This window comes from Carassius carassius, chromosome 19 (assembly GCF_963082965.1).
Source record: "Carassius carassius chromosome 19, fCarCar2.1, whole genome shotgun sequence".
In the NCBI taxonomy this organism is placed as follows: Eukaryota; Metazoa; Chordata; class Actinopteri; order Cypriniformes; family Cyprinidae; genus Carassius; species Carassius carassius.
Window position 1 is genome coordinate 5,106,382 of NC_081773.1, and position 27,525 is coordinate 5,133,906.

The following is a 27,525-nucleotide window of genomic DNA, read 5'->3' on the forward strand; positions in this document are numbered from 1 at the left end:
TCAGTGCAGGTGGAATGGGCTCAATGACAGGTAATACAAGTTCAAAGTCATTAAAGTCATGGCTCACTAGCCATCCCAGCCCGTAGGCCTTGGGAATGTTAATGTCAGTTACCGTGCAGTTGTTGCACAGGATGTAGGCTATACAAGATGACACTTCAGTGAGGGGTGTGGCTTCAAGTGTGAGTCCGAGTTCCACACATTCAGGTGAGGGATGGAAGAAACCCAGCGTGTGGTTTAAGGTTTGACCACATTGCAGGTTGAGCTGAACAGCGACCCCTTTGGTGTAAGCTGGTATCACCGTACGCTGTTCGTTGACTAAGGTGCAGAGGCTTGAATTTGAACTTGGGCCATGGCTGGGTGCTGGGGTTCCCGTGACCTCTGTGACCTGACAGTCTGGCTCTGTGGGAGTTCCCGTGACCTCTGTGACCTGGCAGTCTGGCTCTGGCAACCTGTGTGGCTGGAGGGAAAGAGGTTCTCGCACTTGAGCAAAGTCTTTTAGCTGTTTGAAGTTCAGAAAAGGGTCAAAATGGTCTAGCAGGTCTTTGTCGATGAGAAATGCATGAGTGTTCATTGGTGAGACATACATGTGATGTACTAGACTCATCAGACCGATTGTCAGGTGAATGGAAACAACCTGTTCAAACTGGATGTCATTCTGGCTGTACGACTGTACATTCAGTTCACAAGTTTGAGGTGTAAGAGTTTGATCTTGTCTCTTAGCTTCAAATTGGAGTCTTTTGAAAAGGTGAGATGAGATCACCGTAAGGTTTAATCCTGTGTCGATCAGGTCTTCCATGTTCACTCCTTTTCGGCTCACCCCCTTTTCAACAAGGCTGCCCAGGAATGTTGGCATCAGGGCAGGTGTGACGATCGATGGGTGGTTAGGACCGGTCTTGTGTAGCTCGCTGCGAAGGCAGGTAGTCAAAACAGCATTTTCTGGTACCTTGTGTTTGTGGTACCTGGTGTGAGGACCTGTGCTGTCTCGTTCAGGTTGTGCAGTTGTCAGCTGTGGAGCTTGGGTGATGCTGTCACCTTGTGATGTGACAGTTAGCTCTGTGGTCTGTGGATGACGAGCAGTGTTCTGGGTGCTTGGTTCATACAGATGGCAGTTAGACAGGGTGTTGGTTTCAGTTCTTATGCTTAGACATAAGATGTCTGGTTCATCTTCCTTGTCTTCCTTGTGAGTTTTCATGTAAAGAAGCTTTTTCAGCACCCTCAGGATCTCTGCTGTCTCAGACGTGGCTGCACTGTGTTTTTCTGACGTGGGCTCAGGATTGAGCTTACCAGTGTCATGTCGAGAGTGGTTCCACTGCCGGCTGTCGGGGCTTTGTGTTCTGGACGGTGGGGATCGGCTCTTTTTGGGTCGCCGGTCCCAGAGTCGCTTGCTCTGGTGCGTTGGATGAGCACCACCACGATTGTTTTGCCCTCTGCTGGCTTGGAACGGTATTGACTCTCTGTAAAAATGTCTGTGACTGTGGTGTTGTAGGGCGCCATCTAGGGTTAACTCCAAGCAGTGCTCAGAGACCGAGACTTTGGGTTTTTTCACAGTCTTTTCACACATAGTCTTTTGCTTGGTGCAAGCTTTGTGGGCTAAGTTCCGTAACTCTTGTGTAGTCATGTTACGCAGACACGCTGGGTCTCTGAGATGAAAACTCCAACTGGCATGTAGGTTTCGGAGGAACAGAGTTTTTAAGTTGACAGCTTGCTCCATACCTGGTTCGTTGCATGCTCCGAAGTAGGCTTTTCGTAGCGGACTACAGAAAGTCTGTGGGTTTTCAAGTTGGCCCTGTTTGAGGTCCATAGCAATAAGGAGCCCATGGTCTGAGTCTGGATCAGAGAATTCAAGAATCAAAGTTTGTAGCAGTTGCTGGTAGTACGCTTTGATAGTCTCTGGTTGACGATCCAGAAAACAATGCACATCATGGCTGGACGTGATTTTTAACAGGTACAATGTGTTCACATCTGTCACGTTGATGACAGTTTGCAAGTGAAAGTCATAGTCTTGTAAAGAAGCATGAACGTCATGTCCTCCTGCAGGATCTAGATTGCATGTAGGGATGCTTCTGGCTAGCTTGTCAAGTTCTCGGTGAGCCGTGCAGGGTTTAGTGGCATGCGTTCTCTGGAAGGGTTCTCCCCCCTCCGTTGTTGACAGGTGTTCTGGTAAGCTGGCTGGTGATTTCTTGAGCCGTGAGCTTACACCCCCTTTTTCAGCTCTGGGTTCTTGGCTGAAAGGGTTGGAGTGGCGGGCCGTGAGAAACTCTGTGGTGTGCGTTTCTCCGATCCAGCCACTCTGTAATCTGTCAGAATGTTTCAGTTCTGTGTGAACAGTGTCAAGTTCATCTTGGAGCTCGTCTCTCTGCAGAGTAAGCTCGTTGATTTTAGCTCGGGCCGCTTGCAAGTGTGTTTTCCAGGCCCAGGTTTGCCCCCTCTTTCTTTTAGTTCAGTCTCTGCTCTTTTTAGGAGAGCGTCACCTTGCTGGAGTTTTTGGTTGAGTTCTTTTCTGGATTCTCTCTCCAGCTGTTCTCTTTGATCTGTGTCGAGGTAAAGATCTTGCAGGACATTGTGAAGTCTTTCCACTTCTTTCTGTGGCTCTGGATCTGTGTCGTCCTCTTTCTCGCGCTGGTTCTGGGTCTCGAGGAGGAGCTGATCAAGACGACTCTGGGTTCGGGCCTGGTCCGTCCAGGCCTCCTCCGCTTGAAGTTTAAGCGTTGCTGCTTGCTGTTCAAGGTCGATGTTGCTCCGTTCACTGAGCCATGCCTGGGCGACGAGAATGTGAACTAGGCTTCCGAAGATCCTGGCGAGTTCTTTGTAGTAGTCGCTTTGAGTTGGATCGCGTGCCATCAGTTCATCTAGCTCGGTGTCTAGTTGCTCTCGGTGCTGCAGGTTACTAGCGTCCTCGGGCAGGAAGGCGGTCATCACTGCTTTCGACCATGTCGAGAGGTGGCCCCCGTGGACTGCTGGACTGGATGGCTGGAACATCCTGACTCACTGTCGGCAAGAGAAGCACAGCACACACACACACAAAAAGACCAATGCAAGTTCGTTCTACGGTTAACGAGCTATATTCATACGGCTGTGCCGTTTATGAGAATTTTGGGGCTAACTGATGCAAACAGTCAGACAGTTCAGTAGCCAATTAACTTGGGTCAACGAAGGACCTGAAATGGAGATTTGACAGGCAGTAGCCTAGCGGGTCGCGTGATGACACCGGCTGCTGGTTGTCACTCTATTTAGCTTCTCTGGTGGCTCTCACAGGTTACTGTCTCTATGTGAAATGAAAGAAACAAATCACAACAGAACAGAGGATAGAAAAAAAATCAAAGTGAAACACAACACTTGAAATTAGGTAAAACAATAGTAACACAATGTGTTAGTGAGAATAAGGAGGCCTAAGCCTACTGCTAGATTTTAAGATAGGGCCAACAGGTGAGTGGGCTATCCGAGTAGAAAACCTAGAAAGATGGTGTGGCTTGAAGAAGCAATGGGTCAAACACTTAAAATATATCCAGGGGAATATCTAATATTCTGTGGCTTATAATAAGTGGATGGGTTTTATCACATTTGGTTCACCTGGGTGCATTGAAGTCATTCAGGTGGAAACCAGTGGCTTGGTCAACCTCTCCAGTGCTTCCCAAACACTCAACCGCAGTGTCCCCGGCCCTCCGTTACTCTGGCGCTGCGCCCTCTCAGACAGCTTGTGACTTTTAACACAACCGGGCAACACCAAGATGTCAACCGCCAGACAGCACTACAAAATTGGGCTGTTCCCTAGAACCCTCTCTTAAAAGAGAGTGGCCGCGATTTAGGCCCCGGTTTAGGTACTGGTCCCAGAGATTGCGTCGTGTGTCGGCTGGACTGATTGACTACCGTTGGAGTGCCAAATTGCTGATGTCTCCGCTGCGTGCCGCAACGGACAGAGATAAGAGGAACCGAGTTTCACTCACAGCCAGTGTCGGTAACACCGGTCGGGCAGCCTTGCTCACTGGAGACCTGAGATGACTGTCCAATCACCAAGGAAGTTATACAATCAAATTCACAAAGGATGAACAAAGGAAACTTAAAGTTAATTAAGGTTTGGTTTGTTTACATCAATTGAGTAAATATATATGTAGAAAGGAAAGGTAGCAGCTTTACCTAATAATGATAAAACAAAGCAAAGGGATTATGATAATAATGGTAATCATCAAAATAACCTAAGCCAAAAGAGAGAAGAAAAATAATAAGAATCAAAATAAACGAAAGGAATTAACCACGGGAGAAGAAGTAGCTGGTTTTCACCACAAGGGGCGTACTGCCTCTCCGTGCTTAGCCTGGTGAGCAGAAAACTTAATTCAAATTAAAAAAAAAAAAATTCAAAACTGGTTTGAATCAATTTAAAATAAGCATGTAAGAATTAAATTAAAATGAAAATCTGAATAATATCCTCCAATAACCGATGGTAACAGTAAGGTCTCATTATTAGTTATGAAATTAATCAGAAAGGGTCAAAATAGACATGCAATTCAAAACAGAATTGAAAGAGAGCAAAGAGCTGTTAGTCGATTTAACAGGAGACTGCCACTAGATGGCTTACCTTCTAAGTGGGTCAATCAGTTTCCACTATTACACAATTACATTTTAATTCAAATCATGTTTGAACCAAACTCAAAGTAAATGTAAACAGTCTGAAATTGTCTAACCTGGAATAATATTCGCATGAGCAAGGCTGTAAATGCAAATAATTATTGAGAATTTTGACCTCTAATTCAATAAATCACAAAGGGGAAATAGAGATTAGCAATTAGAGCGCATTATCTGAAACGGCCACGGGATGGCGGACTTGCACTCATGCAAGCTGGAATCAGAAGGCAGGGCGTAACTTGAGACTTCTAAACAAAAGACCCCCTCTGGTGTTTAGTAAGCGGAATTACAGCTGACTTCAATGTGATCTAACTCTCTAATGCTGATTTTCTGCATCAGAATCCCAACTAACGAACAGACTAAGGTTTTTACCTCTGCGGTGCTATATTAAACAGAGCGTGAAGGAAGGATCCGTTCACTGCCAACCACACAACTGTTAACAACAGGAATTTTCCATCTGTTGAACTCCCATAAACATTTATCAAAATAGCACTTATGATTGAAATGTTTTAGGTTTAGAAATCGGGTAGCTAAGCCAATTTTAGACCAGGAGTTTCTATCGTTTATTTTTGAATATCACTGTGGTTCACCACGAATTCAATAACGATATTTAATAGGCAAGGCCTTCTTAAAACTGAATCAGAGGAACCTCGCTCATGTTCAGATTTACATGTTGCAACTAATAAAAGATTTCTTCATCTTTTAATTATTCATATTAAAATGTTCTCACTGTAAAAAGATCTTGGTCTTTCTTAACAGGAGACTTAACATTTTACCTTCATTAAAATAACAGTGACTATACTGTTAAGTTTCTATAAACACCTAACGTGCTGACTGATCAGCTTTTGCCTCAGTCAGTTAGGAGTGAGTTCGCGTCTTGCGACTTATCTCACAAGTACAAATTTCATAGCGCGCGTGCAGAAATTATTAATAACCATATACACAGATTGAACTGGATTGCTCACAAAACGAAGTTTGAAATGCCCGCATTCTCCACCAAAATGTGTAGCAACACTGGGTTGTACATATTAATTAACTCAAATGATATAAAGGGAATTTGGGTAATTAATCAGAAATATGATTAATATATATATATATATATATATATATATATATATATATATATATATATATATATATATATATATCATATTACAGTTGCATTCAAATTATTGAAGATGAAAAATAGGTCAATTGTATATATTAATAACTCATCACAAGGCACTGTAATTTACTCATTAATATTTCAATATTCTATTCTTCATATCAATTATTGTGATATCTTTTACTAGAAATTAATGTAAATCAAACGTGGTTCGTCCAGCAAACGGCCGTAAGATTTGTTTTATTAATTCTCAGTAACGCTATCACTTCCTATAATTCCAGGACGAATAGTTTCTGGCCATGAAACCATTATCCTGTCCATATAAAAATTTATATTACTTAAAAGTAACAGATGAGCTTTGTAGCTAAGATCGGCATTTCATTGACTTCGTAACATGAGCAACTTAGACAGACAATCTGGAGTATATGGAATTTAATAATTGAACTAATAATACATCAACTACGATTTATACAGAGTAAATACGCGTACGACAAATATATACAGTAAACTTTGTACAAGACATAACGAAATCTAAATGAGGGAGAGGGAGAGAAAGAGAATGAGAGAAAAGGCATGATAAATGAGAGAAACCAACAGACATTAACCCTTGAGAGACAACATAGAACTCAGATTATAGACAATTTAAGCAGCATTTAAGATCTCCATAGAGAATGAATACTTGCATGGGGTTCTCTTTGTGTATGCGAAAGCACGTGGGCGCGTAGCGTGCGTCAGTCTGGGCTTGTCCTCTCTGTGTCCGGGCTGTTGCGGAATCGCGCGATATTTGAAAGTTCAAAGAAAGCAATGTTTCAGAGTTCGTCTTCCTCGTGTGGAGAGGCGAATAGGTGAATAAACTTAGTAAAGAAAATAAACAAAACAACGAAAACGAAAGCTTTCGAAGGAGTCATGAGAATGGCTGTCCTCTCAGCCCATGTGCTGAGGGGGAGGGCGGTAGGAGCGCGGCCTGACGAGCAGCACGAGGATCAGAAGAGAGCGGACCACCGAAGAAGAGAAGAGAAGGGAATAAAAAAAAAGGAGGAACTTCCTGGGTCAGTCCTTATAGCTTGAAATGGTTCACGCCTCTGTTCGCGTGAACAACCAATGAACGTCCGCGATCTGAAGCGGGAAAAAGTTCCTTTGTCTCTGTGGAAACACCCACCCTAATAAATTAGGGTTTATCAGATTTCAACAGTGATATCCTAGCACGTTCATAATTCCAGATTAATACATTTTTCATTAATTTGCTTTAGATAAATGAGTTCGTCAAAGCATGACGATTACACAGACATCAAGATTGACATATAAATTATCAAAACATGAAGTTACATTTTTAAATGCAGAATTACACACATTTAAAATTTGATTAACACATGATACAATTGCAGATACTCCCATTTAATATGGGGAGACATCTAAGCACAAAAAGCGATATATTTTATACACTTAAAAGAGTGCTTTTCCCTTTCCTTATAGAAATTCCAGCGAGAGCTGGCTTCCCTGTTTCTACCAGATGCAGTCGTAAAGTTTACGACTCTGAAGGAGTTGGGTTACAGCTCATGATTCTATTTGAGAAAGTTAAAATGAGGAGAAACCTTTCCTATTTACAAGTCATACTTATAATCCTCACATCACAGGATTAACCATTTGTATGCAATACACAAACCTATTCAAAATACACATTATTAAGGATTTACATGATGAGTGTAAGATAAAACATTTGTGGGCGTGTGTTCAGGAATGTTTGGGTTTAGTTTCTCCTTTGAGGCTCCCGCGAGTGTCTCTGGAGACTCTCTCTAAGGTGTAATAACTGTCACCCACGGCAGGATGTTGCCGACATCGCGGCGCCCCAAATGGTGAATTATGTTGGAAGATGTAGTAAAACTCAAAGTCCTGGGTTACTCACGTTCTGGTCTTTGAGTGCAGAATGTGCTATAGTTAGGATTCATTAATATGGAACAGATGGCTGAAATACCATCAGCTCAATAGGGTTACAGTGATTAATGCATAACACATCTAATATAATATAATCATATATATGATATGATATAAATAATTATTTATTATATAATATTATATAAAAATATAAAATATTTTAGGTAATATATATATCATCATTTTTTTTTTGAATTAAGAAACATTTAAACAGATGTAATGAATTACATCAGATGTAGTGCGGGTACTGATTATTCAAACATTACATTAATGTTAGCTTTGAAATAATGTACCCCTCTGGCTTAGATCATGCGGTCTGGAACTCCACCCTCGTCGCACACGGGGTGTGTGAAGCACCCCCTCAGGTCTCACAAACATTTCACTACGAGGACCCGTGAGATTCTGTTTATGATTTAAACATTTTACTTTATTTTTTAAGTCGTATTATTTTATTTTGGGGATATTTCATTCATGTTTGGACATCTCTCACCGGTCTAAAAAAATGTAAGGGATATTTTTTTATATGTATCATCAGAAATGTTTATTTTATATACTATGCTATTACATTTAAAATAAGTTATCTTTTTTTTAAGTTATACTTTTTTGTTTAATGACTTGCTTTAGGATGATGATGTCATTTTATAATTATTTATTTCCATATTCTTTAACCCCTGGAGTCTGAGTGGGTTTTGGGGGACTGGAGATATTTTGGCAGCCCCCAGACGTTGGTGTTTTTTCATTATCCTAAAACGTATTACTGGCTAAAAGTCTGAATATCCATAATATGTGATCAGCATGATTGTACATGTCTGTAATTTTGAGAAGGCGGCGTTTATGATTAGTTTTTGTTTAAAATATGTTTAAAACGTGTTTGTATATGTTGTATAAGTATATGTTGAATACATGATTAAAAATGTATGATAAATGATTTGGTTTGGTTTAGTAACATGTCTGTTACTGCTATGTGTTTTATGACTAAAACGAATGTAAATGTTTTGTTTTATATTGTTTGCGAATGTATAATGTGTTTATATTCATTAAAAGAAGAAAATAAGACTTGGAGACGAATGAATGAATGAGAGGGAGAGAGAGAGGGGGGGGGGGGGGTTGTACAAGAGATGGTAGACGGTGAGCTTCGTAATTCATAGATGCACCCGTCAGAAAAACTGTCAAAAACATGGTACTCCCGCGTGAAATACGTTAGTTTTAATTAACAATGTCTTTGAAGATATTATGATTGGTTAGTAAATTCCGACGAGTGTGCACTGTAGCGTGCAGACGCAGACGCTGGGAGCACTGTGGGTCAGGATCAAAGGTGTGTGAAAACATCTCTTTTCTGCTCTCAAAAAAAAAAATTAAAAAAAAACTCCTTCAGCTCTAAAAAAAATGTTTGGAGATGGATCTTGTTTTATCGGAAACAGTCGGTTTCAGTATATTTTTATACAGTTTCATTTATAACCTTTTTTTCAAAGAACAGAATGTTTTTCAACCTTAGTTAAATTGCTTTTAGATGATGTATATTATATAAATTATATAAATTATAGGATGTTTTATATATAAATGTGAAATAACTAAAATGTTTTTCAACTTTAGTATGATAATTATTATATTATATAAATTATAGAATGTTTTATATATAAATGTGAAATAACTGAAATGTTTTTCAACCTTAGCATGATAATTAATTATATCATATAAATTATAGGATGTTTTATATATAAACGTAGAACACACGATCCCATTTATACACTGCTCAGGAATGAAATGGGAGGGGGAGACACACACACACAGACACACACACACACACACACATAACCGTATAACTGGGACAAAGTTCAAACAAGCTAACTGACACAAACTTCAAACAGCGTAGGGGAGGGTTTCCTAAAACCATGATTTAGAACTAACTAGGTCAATAGGGTAAAAGCTTCTGTCAAAACCACATGATCGATGCGTGGGGAGTGTTTCCTTTACCGTTAAAACTACCCGTCAAAAACTATGATTTAGAACTAACTAGGTCAATAGGGTAAAACTTTCTGTCAAAAACCACTTGATCGATGCGTGGGAAAGGGTCATAGGTTAACCCATGAACTCATTCCGGAAGTTCAACCCATCCATCATAAGGTCACCGGAAGTTCAACCTGTCAAAAGGTCAAAGGTCATAAATCATCATGACAGAAGCAGCATCATAATTACTACTGTGAACTTAAATAGGACCCAATGGGTTGAAGGACAAAATTACAGTTTCAATGCAGCTTCAAAGGGATTTACAAGATCCCAGCCGAGGAATAAGGATTGCTGGGAATGTTTTCCTCAAAAACTTTAATTTCGTTTTGACCAAGTAAAGAAAAACATGAACATATTGGATTACATTATCAGGAAATATTCATTCTGGAAGTGAACTTGTCCTTTTAGTTTAATATTTTTAATTCAACATTTTGATGAAACTGTTCTATGTTCTTCATCAGTACAGTATTTTAAATGTAATTGTGCTGAAAAAAAAAAAAAACTGAAACATAAAATTTTTAATTCACGTGCCATTTGCACAGACTTTGCATTTTGTCTTCCAGATAAAACTGTTAATTTTCCATGTCATCCAAGATGTTCATTTCTTTCATTTTTCTGTATATAAAAAAAATAAAACATAAGGTTATTGAGGAAAACATTCCAGGATATTTCTCCACATTGTGGACTTAAACAGGACTCAACGGGTTGAAGGACAAAATTACAGTTTCAATGCAGCTTCAAAGGGATTTACAAGATCCCAGCCGAGGAATAAGGATTGCTGGGAATGTTTTCCTCAAAAATTTTAATTTCATTTTGACCAAGTAAAGAAAAACATGAACATCTTGGATAACATTATCAGGGAATATTCATTCTGGAAGTGAACTTGTCCTTTAAGTTTAATATTTTTAATTCAACATTTTGATGAAACTGTTCTATGTTCTTCATCAGTACAGTATTTTAAATGTAATTGTGCTGAATTAAAAAAAAAACACTGAAACATAAAATTGTAATTTCAAGTGGCATTTGTACAGACTTTGCATTTTGTCTTCCAGATAAAACTGTTAATTTTCCATATTGAGCATGCTTTGACACTTTATTGAAGGTTTTTGATTGTAATGATTTGTAAAATAACAGTGATTCTTTGTAGAACATCTAGTGATTTCATTGTAAAATAAGGGTTTTACACTGTAAAAATAAATCCTGTAAAAAATTTTTTTAAAAGACTGGCAGCTCCAGCTGCCAAAAAACAACAACAAAACATTAAATTACCATAATTGAAACCAGATATAAATCTGTAAAATAAGGATTTTACACTGTGAAAAAAAAAAAAAAAAGGTAAATGACTGGCAGCTCCGGCTGCCAAACAAAAAACATTAAATTAAATCATTGCAATTGAAACCAGAAAAATATATATATATATATGTTTATAAATATTATAAAATATTTATCAAATTAAAATAGCTCGTTTCAAAACACAGAAGGGCACATCATTCCTATAAAATTTAAGTATTCTAGGTCCCAAGAAATATTAGGACATGGAGACAATCGGAGAAAGCATACAATCTGATCAAAACACATGAGCTGCTTTAAACTTTAATAGTCACACCAATAAATAAATTAATAAATACAAAATGAAAAATCAAGAAACAGAACAAGAAAAAATATATATTTTCATTTTGTTGTTCATTTGGGCAACTTTCTTTTCACATTCAGCACTGATTTGTTTCTGAAATGCCAAAGTCGCTAATTTGCTCACAACCATAGTAAATGTAATTGTGTAGCCTAATTAAATTAAAAGTGACAACATACTGCTTTTTCAGTTCACAGGGAAAGATCATGTTTAAGGAGGTTTTTTACTGGCCTGTGTCTACTGGTTTTCATGTGTTTTCTGGTAAGTTCATTTAAAGATATCACAGCTGCATCTTTTAATATGGCTATTCTTTTTTCTTTTCTTTTTTTTCTATAAATCTCATTAACTCTTCACAGGCAACAAATTCCGATTAATTATTGCTCATGTATAAATAATTAAATTTTACATTTAAATTTTATACATTTTTATAAATGTAAATTTTATAAATAATTTTTGACAACAACAAGCGTCTATTGTGCTATATGCACTATTGTGTAAGTTATCGTACTGTAGCTCATTTTGAACTTGTTTGTCTCAGATAGGCTACTTCACAATTTGGACGCGAGCGGCGTGGCCCGATGCAACAAAATACAATAGAATTTATTATAATCAGCAAAGCCGGACAGTAACGGAGTACATTTACTTGAGTACAGTACTTAAATACAATTTTGAGGGATCTGTACTTTACTCAAGTATCATTTTTGGGGAGTACTCATGACTTTACTCAAGTACATTTGAGAGGCAAATATTATACTCTTTACTCCGCTACATTTTTTTTATCCATAACCATAAGTACCAGTTACTTACAAAAAAAAAAGGAAAAAATAAAAATCTCGGAAACCCTCTCAAACGTGATGGGATTGTGCAGGCGCCACTGATTGGGACAGCCTATCAGCGATCACCTTCAGCTTTCTGCCAAAGACTTGACATGACATTTGATTGACTTGAAGTACAGTACACACACACACACACACAGAGAGATAGAGAGAGTTGTCACACAGAGGGGGCCCCATTTTAACGATCTAAACGTTTGTAAAGCATATGCTGCAGGTGCACTCAGGGCGTGTCCAAATCCACTTTTTCTATTTTAACGATAGAAAAATGGTCAGTTTTTCCGTTGGTAAATTTTTGGAATGGGTTGTTCCTATTCTCTTAATAAGTAATGGGCGTTCATCTCCCATTCCCTTTAAGAGCGAGATGCGCTCACGCCAGGGCGGATCGCTATTTACATGGCAGAATTTGTTTGTGGAAAAACTAATGCTTCTCAAGCGAAGAAACTGATCAGCTCGTGTGCGAAGTTAAAGCAAGCAAGCAGATCATCTACGGGATAAGCAGGAATCCACCAAAGCTTCCAAAGGTGAAGAAGGTGTGGGATGAAGTAGCAGTGCAGGCTTTCAAATAGCTCCGCGCGATGAGTCAGTTAATATATATGTGTCTGTATTGGCACGGATGTTTAATTAATTAGCCAATTTCATTCATCATTATAAGTACTAGGCTGAATTTCAAATAGGTAGCCTAATTCTAATACACGCAATGACTATCCATCATTGCATTTTTATATTTATGTAGTCTACACAGTGTAGTCTCACGGCTTTGGAAAGGAAATTGGGAGAATTTGGAGTCCAAAATGGACAATGAACAATCATAGTGACCGTGAAATGGAATGCGGCTACTAGACCAAACAACTGGTATCTTATCTTCTTTCGGCTTTACCAGCGCTGGCCTTGGCTAGTTTGGAACAACAAATTTCTCCCTGGGAGCACTGCAGCCAGAACTTTCTCGCGTTCCTCGCCCCCTTCACAGACACCTGTTGATTGTTGACTCTGTCTAGGATCTAACCAAGGCTGTCTCCATGGCAACTTGCTGTGAAGCTGTATAATCTGCGGACTGAGGCATCTAGAGAGAATCGCAACTCTCCAGGCCTACAAATACACAAACTCTTACACATATACAGATATGCATTCACCCCCCCAACCCCCATACCTCGCCTTCGCCCGCTTTGTTCCGCCAGTCTGGCAAGCGGGTCTGTGACCAGCGCTGTAATAGCTGAAGGACTAGATGACTGTTTGCCGGCACTGGATCACCTCGACCCCCCCCAATTTCCGTCCCCAGTTGCAAGTCGTGTGTTTATGGTGTATTGATTATGTGCTTTTGTGCTGAGGTGTTTTTCCGGTTCTCACACTGTGCTCCCATAGAGCATCACAGTCCCGCCCACAGCTGGTGCCGGAAGTAAAAATTCAATGCAATTTCTGCATTGACATTTGGGGCATAAGCCATAAAAACGTAACCATACATGGTAGACTTAAAACCAGCTACGGCTGTACTAAGCGATAGTATATGCTCATATAAATGCAAAAGGATCACGGGGCACTAACCTTGTTTTGATATAAATGCCTTTTATTCGCGATGTCTTGGCTAAGTACTTCATTACCCACAATCCTGAACAATCCCACAATCCCACAGTGATGCATCTGATTGGTGGAGCTTGTGTAACCGTCTGATTAAACCCCGCGAAGTACCGTGAAGGCTGAAGATCATTAATAAAAAAATAAAATAAAATAAAAACGAGTTTTGCGTTTTTGCACGGTAGACTTATCAGTTCAATCATGATCTCCTTGGCTGCCATGAGAGTTTTGCAGGGAGGTTGGTAACTTAGCTAGGCTACTGTAGCCTTCATATGGTATGAGTCATATCAAGCATTTTATAATGCCACTGTCTAAACAATATTTAGCCTAGGCATACCTTTTTGTGCATTTACTGAACATTTGTGTAATGGCAACGACATGTGTTGACGACTGAGCGGTGATTGCAGTCAGGTACAAAGCACTGCACCATGTTGCTGACGTTATTGTTAACAACTTCCACACACGCACACAATATATAAAATACACGATGATAAATATAAAAATCAATACACAATACCTATATAAAACACAATTTATTTACACGATTGTAAATTCACTACATTCACTATATAAAATAAAATTCACTGGAGGAAAAAGTTCGCGCGAGCAGCCATCATCAGATTTGGAAGTCGCTCGTTCGCAGTTGTGGCTTCAGTCGAATTCAATGAGGCGCGGTGGTTTATGGGATGAGTAGTTCCTGCGCTCGAAATGAAAATATGTACACAGTCTTGTACCTTTGACTTTTTTGGGATTTTCTCTTAATTTTTTCACTCGAAATGATATGTTATATGCTTATGAGTTCAGCCGTAGCTGGTTATCCTCACACATGCTCTAAAACTCTTTAGATACGGATTTTTCCGAAAGTCAATGGGAGAAATGAACGTGAAATTTACTTCCGGCACCAGAGCTCTCTCGGGCTGTGGGCGGGACTGTGATGCTCTATAGGAGCACAGTCTGGGTGTTGTTTTTTTTTCCTCTCCTTCCTAACGTTGTGCTGTTATCTCTTCCCCTGTCTACTGTATTTCATTGCCTTGTACCCACATGTGCAATGACAATAAAGTTGAATCTAATCTAATCTAATAACTGGGTGTGTATCTGTATATACAGCTGTATATACTACTAGCCCTGTGTAAATTGCTAGAATTATTTTATGGTGTGCTTCAGACTTATCCCTTAATAAAACATGAACAATTACAAGGTGAACTACTGTATTATTTTCAGTATTTTTAATATCTGACATGAATCTGACAGTAATATTATTTATTTTCTTAAGCTAAAAAGAACTTCAAATGCAGCCAAAAATCTAACACCGCAAACTAAAAAAAGTATTTTAGTTTTACAATATAACTGTATAAAAACTGCAACAAATAAGTCTAGGAATATAAAAAATGATATAATAATCTCTTTACAACAAAACATGTAAAAAACAAGCAACCGTCTAGGCATAATTATTATTATTAATAGAGACATATTATTATTAGAGGCATAGCTAAATCTACTGTAGGCTACAACAGTAGCTTAATATATTGTAAATTTACTCACGTTAAACCGAACATTTATTTTGATGGGTTACCATGAAGATCTTTGAGTGTCTGTGTTTATGATATGACAGTTTCCTCAAATGAAACGGGAAATTCTCATGAAGTGACTGTTTATTGTCACAGTGTCTGGGTTGTGTTCCCTGGGTTTCCACTAGGTGTCCTCCTGTTCCCACGGTGTGTATCTTATAACCACTTCCTGTTCCCTTATTTGGTCACCTTCCTCCTTGTTAGTAATTGATTGTTCCCCACCTGTCTCCTGTTCCCTCATTATCCTTCTGTGTATTTATACCCGGTCTGTCTGAGTCTGTGTTACGGAGTCCTTGTTTAATGTTGAGGTTATTTCATGTCCGTCATCTTGCCTTGCCTTGCCTTGCCTTGCCTTGCCTTGCCTTGTCTTGTCTTCGTGTCTTGTATATTTGGATATTCTGGTTTTGACCCTGCCTGGACTGTTTACCCCTTTGGATTACCCTTTAAATAAATATCATACCCGCACTTGGTTCTATCTCCGTGCCTCATTGGATCCCTGCCGTGACAGAAGGACTCCGTCACACTAGGAACCAGCGGTATGTCATTTTTCCGTTCCCCAGCCAAGATGGCGGAGCGGCGAACCAAGTACCTTCGGTTGATCGCCCTCCGCCAAGAGGGCAATGAAGTGGGTGCCCTGGCTCAGGTGTTCTGGTCCCTGGCCGAGGGCATGGGCTACAACGATGCGGCCCTCAAGGACTATTTCAATGGCGGGCTGGATGATCCAGTGTCTCATGAGGAGATGGCGCAGTTAGAGACACTGGAATTCTGGGAATTCGTGCGCTACCTGCAGCATCGGCTTCGGTGGGATGCCCCAGCCACTTCGGTCTCTTCCGGCGGGGTGGTCGTCAGCCCAGCACCACTGCCCAGGATGGCAACCAGCCAAGCGCCACAACCCAAGATGGCCACCAGTCCAGCACCACTGCCCAGGATGGCTAACAGCCAAGCGCCACAGCACAAGATGGCCGCTAACCCAGCGCCAATGCCCAAATTGGCCACTTTTCCAGCGCCACAGCCCAAGATGGCCGCCAGCCCAGCGCCAATGCCCAAATTGGCCACCGGTTCAGCGCCACAGCCCAGATTGGCCACCGGTCCAGCACCACAGCACAAGGTGGCCGCTAACCCAGCGCCAATGCCCAAATTGGCCACCGTTCCAGCACCACAGCCCAAGATGGCCGCCAGCCCAGCGCCAATGCCCAAATTGGCCACCAGTTCAGCTCCACAACCCAAGATGGCCGTCAGCCTAGCGCCACAGCACCAGATGGCCGTCAGCCTAGCGCCACAGCACAAGATGACTGTCAGTCCAGCGCCACAGCACAAGATGGCCGCTAACCCAGCGCCAATGCCCAGATTGGCCACCGGTCCAGCGCCACAGTACAGGATGGCCGCCAGCCCAGCGCCAATGCCCAAATTGGCCACCGGTTCAGCTCCACAGTACAAGATGGCCGCCAGCCCAGCACCACAGTACAAGAGGGCCGCCTGTCCAGAGTCATGGCCCAAGATGGCTGCTTGCCAAGCGCCGTTGCACAGGATGAGAGTCTCAGTTGACCCTCCGGAGTCTAGTCAGGTTCCAGTTGACCCTCCGGAGTCGAGTCAGGTGCCAATTGACCCTCCGGAATCGAGTCAGGTGCCAGTGAACTCTCCAGAGCCTTGGGGGCTCTGGTCCTGACCACATGGCTGTGGTGGTCTTCTGCTCCGCCCTGGGGGCCTTCCGCCCTGACCACACGGTTGTGGGGGTCTTCCGCTCCGCCCTGGAGGACTCTGGCTTCGTCCACAAGGACGTGGTGGTCTTCTGCTCCGCCCTGGGGTGCTTCCGTCCTGACCACACGGTTGTGGTGGTCTTCTGCTCCGCCCTGGGAGGCTTCCGCCCTGACCACGCGGTTGTGGTGGTCCTCTGCTCCAGTCTCCACCACACGGACGGTGTGGTCTTCTGCCCCGCCCTGGAGGGGCTTCATGTTGTTTTTTGTTTTTGTGTTCACTCCTGTCCCTGTTCCTCTCTGTGAGCCTGGCCCTCCGTCCCTCCCCCTGAGCCTCCTCCGGTCCGCCTCCCTCCTGGTCTTCTTGTTTTGTGTTTACATTCTGGTGCCTGTTCCCCATGTTTTTCTTTTCTGACCCTCCGTCCCTCCCCCTGAGCCTCCACCTGTCCGCCTCCCTCCTGGTGCCTGTTTTGTGTCTGTCTTGGAGTGTCTGGGAGCCGCTCCGTAGAGGGGGGGTACTGTCACAGTGTCTGGGTTGTGTTCCCTGGGTTTCCACTAGGTGTCCTCCTGTTCCCACGGTGTGTATCTTATAACCACTTCCTGTTCCCTTATTTGGTCACCTTCCTCCTTGTTAGTAATTGATTGTTCCCCACCTGTCTCCTGTTCCCTCATTATCCTTCTGTGTATTTATACCCGGTCTGTCTGAGTCTGTGTTACGGAGTCCTTGTTTAATGTTGAGGTTATTTCATGTCCGTCATCTTGCCTTGCCTTGCCTTGCCTTGCCTTGTCTTCCTGTCTTGTATATTTGGATATTCTGGTTTTGACCCTGCCTGGACTGTTTACCCCTTTGGATTACCCTTTAAATAAATATCATACCCGCACTTGGTTCTATCTCCGTGCCTCATTGGATCCCTGCCGTGACATTTATGCGTTCGTGTCCTCATATAGTGACACATAGCAGAGACTAAAAAACAGTGAGCTCCCGTGCATCTGCGCCCGTCTCCCACAGAGATGTAGAATTTGCAGGAGTAATATTTAAATATTATTTTGCAGTTTAATATTCACAGACACTAGTATATATTCGGCTACAGTCTGGAGCCCTGCGCTTAGACTAACACGGAAGCGACTGAACACAGCTGCGGGTAACGAATATACTCGGGAGTCGGTAACTTACTACCGGTACTACAGAGACGCCGGTATCATCACATTTTTTAATTTTCAGCACCAACTTGTTAGTGAAGTGCCAGTACTTGTGGCATCCCTAGTCGCAGTTTTACTGTCTGGTTGGTCCAGTCTGAAATACTGCTAAACAGCGTGAGTTCACCGTGAGTTCACAGTTTTAACGTGTTTGCTTTAGCCTAATTTATTTTCAAGATCTGAGGTAAAATATCTATTGTTGCTTTCACTATGGCTATAAAGATCACAGAAAATAATATTCAAACTCACATTAGACAAATTTAAGATTGAATAAAGCATATAAGCATATAGATTTTATATATATATATAAAATCAGTGGCCCTTGGCTTGATACTGTTGGCAGAATTCGGCCGTTGGCGATAACAAATTGACGAACCCTGTTCTATTCGGTATGTCCCCATTTGATAAGATAAGATGCATTACAGCGCTGAAATGTGTAGGCTATATTTTAAAGTTGTCTTAGTCATACACAACACCATTTGAACTTTAGTCATACAGAAATTGATAATAACGGTAATAATAATAATTAAATAAAATAGTATACATAAAATAGTATACAGCATTTTAAACCACCAAGAAAAAAGAATTTGGGGGGATTTGGGCTTCCATATCCCATTAAATAGCCTACATTTATTTTTTTCATATGTTGGGTATATAAGTAATCTCTAATGTATAGATTTTTATTATTATTATTGCATTTAATTTAACAATTATAATTGTTATAGTGTGTACTCATAGAAGTCTATAGTTTATAGTTTCAGTTCAAAGCGGCTCGCGCTTGCTCCATCAGATGTTCTGACAGAAAGGCTGCGTGTGAGGCTGACAGAGACACGCTGTTTAACGTATATAACTTACATTTCACAGGTATATACTCCATCTGTAAATGTTAAAAAAAGCCATGGAAATATTTCAATTTTGCTGTCAGAAGTGCATGAGCTTTTACTTTGTGATTCTCCGCTGAACTCCGCAGCATTCATTTAGAACGAGCGCGCCAAACAGACAGAGCTCAATGAAATATGAGCGCAATAACTCTGACTAAAATATACATTTTGCTGAAATATTTGTAGTTGGACAATAAATGTAACATATGTAAAATTTTAAACCTACAAGTACAAACCCGATTCCAAAAAAGTTGGGACACTGTACAAATTGTGAGTAAAAAAGGAATGGAATAATTTACAAATGTCATAAACTTATATTTTATTCACAATATAATATAGATAACATATCAAATGTTGAAAGTGAGACATTTTGAAATGTAATGCCAAATATTGGCTCATTTTGGATTTCATGAGAGCTACACATTCAAAAAAAGTTGGGACAGGTAGCAATAAGATGGCGGAAAAGTTAAAATGTACATATAAGGAACAGCTGGAGGACCAATTTGCAACTTATTAGGTCAATTGGAAACATGATTGGGTATAAAAAGATCCTCTCAGGGTAGCAGTGTCTCTCAGAAGTCAAGATGGGAAGAGGATCACCAGTTGCCCCAATGCTGCGGTGAAAAATATTGGAGCAATATCAGAAAGGATTTTTTCAGAGAAAAATTGCAAAGAGTTTGAAGTTATCATCATCTACATTTCATAATATCATCCAAAGATTCAGAGAATCTGGAACAATCTCTGTGCGTAAGTGTCAAGGCCGGAAAACCATACTGGATGCCCGTGATCTTCGGGCCCTTCGATGGCACTGCATCACATACAGGAATGCTACTGTAATGGATATCACAACATGAGCTCAGGAATATTTCCAGAAAACATTGTCTGTAAACACAATCCACCGTGCAATTCGCCGTTTGCCGGTTAAATCTCTATAGGTCAAAAAAGAAGCCATATCTAAACATGATCCAGAAGCGCAGGCGTTTTCTCTGGGCCAAGGGTCATTTAAAATGATGACACCCAACTCTACTTCTCATTCCAACCAGATGACCCGACGGTAGCTGCTCGCATTTCAGCCTGTCTGAGTGAAATTTCTAGCTGGATGAATGACCATCACCTTCAGCTTAACCTTACGAAGACAGAACTCCTGGTGATTCCAGCTAACCCATTGCTTCATCACAACTTCTCTATACAGCTGGGCTCATCAACCATTACTCCTTCGAGGACAGCCAGAAACCTAGAAGTTGTGATGGATCATCAGTTAAGCTTCACAGACCACATTGCTACAATGACCCGGTCCTGCAGGTTTGCCTTATATAACATTAGGAAGATTAGACCCTTCCTGTCAGAGCAAGCAACCCAACTTCTTGTCCAAGCTCTTGTTCTCTCCAGACTGAACTATTGTAATGCTCTCCTGGCGGGCCTTCCTGCATGTACTGTCAAGCCTCTGCAATTGATCCAGAATGCAGCAGCGAGGGTTGTCTTCAATGAGCCAAAAAAAGCTCACGTTACTCCTCTCCTCATCAGTTTACACTGGCTACCAGTAGCCGCTCGCAACTTACCTAAACTCACTGGTTAAATCTTATGTGCCCTCCAGAAGTTTGCGCTCTGCAAGTGAACGACGCCTTGTGGTGCCATCCCAAAGAAGTTCAAAATCACTCTCATGGACCTTTTCCTGGACTGTGCCCAGCTGGTGGAATGACCTCCCAATCTCAATTTGTACAGCTGAGTCTTTACTCATTTTCAAGAAACATCTAAAGACTCATCTTTTTCGCTTAACCAACTAACACTAGCACTTTTCCTTTTCTTATCTTTTCATTTATAAAAAAAAAAACCCCTGGCTATGCGTTCTATACTAGACTAACTGAGACTTGTCATGGCACTTGTATACTGTTGTTGTTCTCTTGTTGACCTGACTGCTTCTATTGTTCTTATTTGTAAGTCGCTTTGGATAAAAGCGTCTGCTGAATGATTAAATGTAAATGTAAATGTAAAATGGACTGTGGCAAAGTGGAAAACTGTTCCCAGACAGCAAACAGTTTCGCCCAAGATCTGGCCCACATTTGGCCCGCATAGATTTCATGTGGGCCAGATGTGGGTCGGTTCTGAGCCGAAACTGCTTGCTGTCTGGGTTCTGTGGTTATCAGCGCTAAGTTCAGAAGCCTGCATCTGATGGTATGGGGTTTCATTAGTGCGTGTGGCATGGGCAGCTTACACATCTGGAAAGGCACCATCAATGCTGAAAGGTATATCCAAGTTCTAGAACAACACATGCTCCCATCCAGACATCGTCTCTTTCAGGGAAGACCATGCATTTTCCAACATGACAATGCCAGACCACATACAACATCGATTACAACATCATGGCTGCGTAGAAGAAGGATCCGGGTACTGAAATGGCCAGCCTGCAGTCCAGATCTTTAACCCATAGAAAACATTTGGCGCATCATAAAGAGGAAGATGCGACAAAGAAGACCTAAGACAGTTGTGCAACTAGACATCTGTATTAGACAAGAATGGGACAACATTCCTATTCCTAAACTTGAGCAACTTGTCTCCTCAGTCCCCAGACGTTTGCAGACTGTTATAAAAAGAAGTGGGGATGCCACACAGTGGTAAACATGGCCTTGTCCCAACTTTTTTGAGATATGTTGATGCCATGAAATTTAAAATCAACTTATGTTTCCCTTAAAAATGATAAATTTTCTTAGTTTAAACATTTGATATGTCATCTATGTTGTATTCTGAATTAAATATTGAAATTTGAAACTTCCACATCATTGCATTCTGTTTTTATTCACAATTTGTACAGTGTACCAACTGTTTTGGAATCGGGTTTGTATGTATATTTGTATGATAGCACTAAATGTAAAGTGTAATGGGGTAATTAAAATAGCCTTTTTACTCAATTAGTCTATGCTTTTTATTATTTTAATTTTTAGTTTAGTAACTTAAACTTCTGCTTTAAAAGGATTATTTTTGTTTTTAGATTGCAATGTTACAATGTAATGTGATTTTAACCCTTTTTTGCACATAACATATTCCTACATGTTTACTTTCACCTTGTTTGTTTAATCCAAATACAAAATACCATGATATACAGGCTACCATATACCGCAAATCAGCAAAATAAATAAAAATACCAAAATATGATTTTTTACTCATATTGCCCAGCCATATACAGAACTCAAGTTTTATTTAAAGTGTACTGGAGCTTTTTTTTTTTTTAATAGCATAAAAATAAACTAACTAGCAAAAATTAACTAAACAGTTACGGTAAACAGTAAAAAAAAACTGAACTGTTTACCCCTGCCATGCTGATGGTACTCAATAAATAAATAAATAATAAACAAAAAAACAAATAAAAACAATAGAAGAGAGTAGTTGAATCGGTAAAGTGCTTGATAGGGACTCACAACAGAGGCAGGCATCTAACCTATCATAATGTGAGCACGCGCCATGAATGTAAACAATTTTTTATAAAACGATCCTGTGAGCACTGCGCGCGTTTCACCATGAGCCTCCGTCGCAGGTTAGCACACCATGTTAGCTTGTCTGGCCATGATCCACTCATGTCAGCTAGTCCCGCTCCAGTTTCTGCCCCTCAGGTGCCCATTCTTGTAGAGCTGCCCACCACGGAAACTCTATCATGGGGTGAACAACTGGATGTATGTGCCCCTCTGGCCGGTGTCCTCAGCACTGACAAGGAGTAGGGGGGCGCATTTGAATTTGAGGAAGAGGGGCAATCAGATTTCCTTCTCACCGAAGAGGAGGAAGATTTAGAGGATTCCCCTTTTCTCCCCCCTGCACAACTGGCACAACCCCTCGTTACAGCGGGGACCACGGGGGAGGCGGACAGGGCACAATCCTCTCCGCTTCTTAGTGTGGATCTGCAAGATGTGTGCAAATGTGCTGTGGAGTTACTCAATATTCCGTGGCCGACCGTGGTAGCTGAGAGTGCAAAGTCATGCTTTGAGAGGATAAGGCTACCAAGAGCTAAACGGGCTGCGAGACAACTTCTTCCAATCTTTCCAGATCTTCTGGAAGAGGTTTCGCTCTCTCAGTCCGGGCCATACCAGGTGGAGTTACAAGTCAAGGTGTCTGTCACGCCAAGTCAGACACAGTGGGAAGAAATCTGTGTTGTCACAGATCTCTCACTCTATCTTCAGAGATGTCCCATTCAGGCTGTGGGCAAGGCCATGGCCACAATGGTCATTCAGGAGAGAGGAGGCTGGCTTAATTTGGCGAATTTCTCAGACAGAGAAAAGGAATGGATGCAGAAGAGATACGAGGAGAAGAAAAGGGATGATGAGACCTTGCAGCTCTGCATGCTAAGAAAGACGCAGACTGCGCCCCTGCCACCTCTTCGGCAGACTTTTGCACAGGCTACTGCATGCCCACCCCCCAGCTTTCGTATTCCTAGGAGACTGCATGTAAAATAAATAAAATAACGAAAATAAAGTCCAGTCAAATGAAAAGTTAGAATAGTCTCTTACAGAGCATCGAGGAGAAAAAGAATAGCATCCAGAGTGGAAGGTTTTAACCCAGTCCTCCTCTCTTCTATCAATCTTCCCGCTGTGCTGAAGACACGTTCACTGCTGCTGCTGGCGGGACACTAAACACAGAGCGAGCCAGTCTTGACAGTTGCGGTAGCAGGGTCTCGTGCTGTTTCCACCATAGCAGCACATCTCGTCCATCACCTTCCATGTTGTGATTGAGGCGCATGTATTACTGTACTTCATCATCGTCATCCTCGTCCTGCTCCACAATGTTTTCAAACTCGGCCAGCGCTCTCTTCTTTGCTGCATGGCCCGCGACAACAGGTGCAGACACAGAAATGCTCGCCGCTGCATGAATCATCATTTTATAATTATTAGTTGGCCAACTAGGCTATGATTAATACATTAATTTAGAGGCCTACGTATAATAGCTACTACTACAATAAGTGGATATAAGTGAAGTATAATCGTGGGTCGCGCTGACGGAAAAGCATACGTGCGTGCGTGAGACTGTCATGTCAGTATGTCAGTGTAATTATAACGGGTTGAATTATCAGATTATGAAAGTTATGAGGTTATGAAATGTCTATGTTTGTTTTTCTATCGTCGACGTCAACTTCTCATTTTTTTTTTTTTTTTTATTAATGTCTAAAAATATAAATAGAAGGATAACCCAAAAAAGGCCGGGCACGGGCTCGGGCTGAAATGCAGGGCTTTAATCTAACCATCCACTCAGTTTTAAGAGCTGTTCAGATTAAAACTGCCAGCTCCGCAGTGAGTCAGTGTCATGGACGGAGGACCTGTTAATATATTTTCTAGTTTATATTTCCATCTCGTTATGCCACTGGTTTAGATTTTTTTTTTTTAGAACTTATTTGTAAATAGAGCAGAAACTTTCTGTGTTTCTACACTGGACGCAAAAAGTTATCATCTGTGCCCCACAGCGAAAAGTGTGTCTAAACTTGATGACATCACACTATAGTGTCAAATCATCTGAACGCAGTGTCAGAACATTTTGTCATAAAAGAACGAGCATCAGTTCACTGATGGGGATCGTGTCCAGTGTATCCTTCACTGTGGTTCTGTTGTCTTTTATTGGATCGTTCCACTTGTGTGCGGTGTAGACCTGGCGTGCATTTTTTATTGTTTTATTTTACAGCCCTGCTTGTTTTTATTAAATATTTGTATTGACTGCATGGTCATATTATCGAATTATTTACTGCCATGCGACCTACAAAAGTAAAGCTTGGCGAGTCGATCAACGAGCATTGCTGCAGGTTGATTTTTGGCGGATATGCTGTGCTTGTGTTCCTGCGGTCGTCTTCATTTCGTCAGGTGAAACATCTCTCTCACTCGCAGTAGAGTCTGTGAGCAGCAACAACTTCCCCTCCGCGCGCACTGATACCAGAAACACGCTCCGCCTTCACTCCGTGGATAAAGTATTTCAGTATGTTTGAAATGTTCTGTTCATAACATAGCATATAAAATAATATTAATAATAAAAAAAATAACAGGAGAGTTTCAAAGTGGCTTAAGTTATGTGTAAACTTGTTTCCCTATATCACATGCCAAACTAATAACATTGTAAGCATTACATCTTTAATTGCTGCTTTCTGCTGTGAATATTTTGCTTGTGATGAAAATAACATCTTTGTCAGTTATTTTATCTAAACAGATCGATTAAGTTCTTCAAGATTTCTAAATCAGATAGCATGCTGATAATCAGTGTTGGGGAGTAACATGTAACGGCGTTACGTAGTTTAATTACAAAATTATTGTAACTGTAATTAGTTACAGTTACTAAGAAAAAATGAGTAATTAAATTACAGTTACTTATGAAATTTTTTACGATTACAAAGGGGATTACATTTGAATATTTACACACATCCACATACAGATTTAAATGATTTATTTCCCAAATTGCACTGACTTTTCTGAGACATACCGCCCTAATAATTTCCGGGATGCGGAAATACAGTCTAATTCGTAGAATCCAGTCATAAAAACGGAATGCCTAACGCGGACGGAATATGCCACATTTTGGATGACTAAATCAAAAGTAGGTCAGTACACTTGAATCAAAACATGACATCGACTAGTGTCTGTGAATATAAAGCCCCAAAAATGCAATATATGACTTGCACATTCTGCCTGTCTGTGGAAATCAGGCGCGGACTGGACACCGGGAGAACCGGGACAATTCCCGGTGGCCTGGCAGCCGATTTTGCCCCACTATTTAATATCATTATTGTATAATTGCCTGCCGAGTGTACTAAAGCGATCATTTGCGAATCCATCATTTGATAATTAAATCTCTAATAAGTCATAAAGTGTTAGTTGTGACTCGCGCGCTCTCCGCGCCTCCGCCAAACGGTTTGGATCAGAGGTAGCCCCTAATCAATGCGAGAGAGTGGAGTGTGGAAGCGCACAGCTGGAGCAGAGAAGCAGAACTACTGTTCAGGGTTTCAGGTCAGTTTCATCTGTAAAGATGCTTTTTTGTCTTTGTTTTTTTATTTATTTAATCAAGCAGCAGCACGTTGCTCATCAGTCATCACTCAAAATACTATATAAAGGACATCATTATTATCTGTTGTAATGTTACAGTAGTAATTCAGCTGAAAAAAAATCAATTTTTTTTATAGGTTTAGGGGGAGCTACGACAGACAACAACACAACCCTTACGAAAATTAACATTTTAATATTTAACTATAAATCCAGAGAAAATGGTTACTATTGTTTAAATGTGATAACCAAAAATGTAAAATTATTTTACAAATGTATTTATTTAAAAATAAATACAAATCCATTTGCAAAAAAAAAAACAAAAAAAAAAAACAAGGTTATTTTACTTTTATATAGGCTAATAAAAGCATGGTAATTTTTTGTAAGGGAAAAACATGACTCGTGTACAGTATTAGGATTTTTCTATAAAGATATTGTAGTATTGTAGAGTATTGCATTGTAAAGTATAGTTTTGTTCAATCTTGAGTATTAAAGTCATGAGAGAGATGGATAACAGGGCAAAATAAAGAGACTGAAGAGAAAAATGGAAGTGAAGGTGCAGTTCAGGAGAGAACTTATAATTATTTTGCATGTCCCCAAATTAAAGATTTAAACCTTTTTTATGTCAGGTCCATACAAAAAATAGTTTTGTCCATGAATTTGTTTGTATGAGTTTGAATTTTCCAGTCTGAATTTTTTTCCCAGTCCGCCCTTCCTGTAAATTAATGGCAAAGACATGGTTTCATTTACTACACATAGGCCTACTGAAGCTCGCAGTGTTTTCAACCTCTGCCGCCTCAATATAGGAGTACACGAGCACATAAACATAATTTCTAGAACTGCTCTGTGTCACTTCATGTGCATTTTACTTATTTTGAGAAAACTATCATCATATACAGAGACAGCAGTTCAAAAAACACCAATGTTTCAGGAGTTTATTACACAGAATACGTCACATGCTTATTAGATAACTGTATTTAAGTTGATGTATATGCTTTTATTTATTATTCTTTAATTTTCACAAATTTAGAAAAGTAATCAAAAAGTACTCAAAAGTAATTAGTTACATTACTTTAATAAAGTAATTGAAAAAGTTACACTACTATTACTTTTTAAACAGGGTAACTTGTAATCTGTAACCTATTACATTTCCAAAGTAACCTTCCCAACACTGCTGATAATGTAGTAGCACTGTAAGATTACATTTGTTTGAACGCATTATTGCAAAAGCGATTGAGTGTGAATCTGTTTAAATCATGCTTTAACCCGAAAATAATCAGTAAAAGAAACAGACAAAATCTTAACATCCCGCTCGACTCTTGCAGTCATTGTAACCTTCTGATCAAGCTAAATATGTTTAACATGAATTCTTGCTGAATATGCAGTTATATGGCTGTTGGCATGAATTTTACTCGTGATGGAGCGCTCTTGGAGTGGCTGAGCACAGGCCATGGGACGAGTTATGGCTTCCGCTACTGTGGCTGAGAG

General features: G+C 40.5%; 1 protein-coding gene across 1 annotated transcript in view; it reads left to right on the forward strand.

Moving 5' to 3' along the window:
• The window catches only part of LOC132094923 (NXPE family member 3-like), a 101,331-nt gene that overhangs the window by 26,701 nt on the left and 47,105 nt on the right, over positions 1-27,525 (forward strand). The window contains exon 2 of the mRNA XM_059499592.1: positions 11,485-11,555. Coding sequence (XP_059355575.1) covers positions 11,485-11,555 — 71 coding nt within the window. The remainder of the gene's footprint in view (positions 1-11,484; positions 11,556-27,525) is intronic.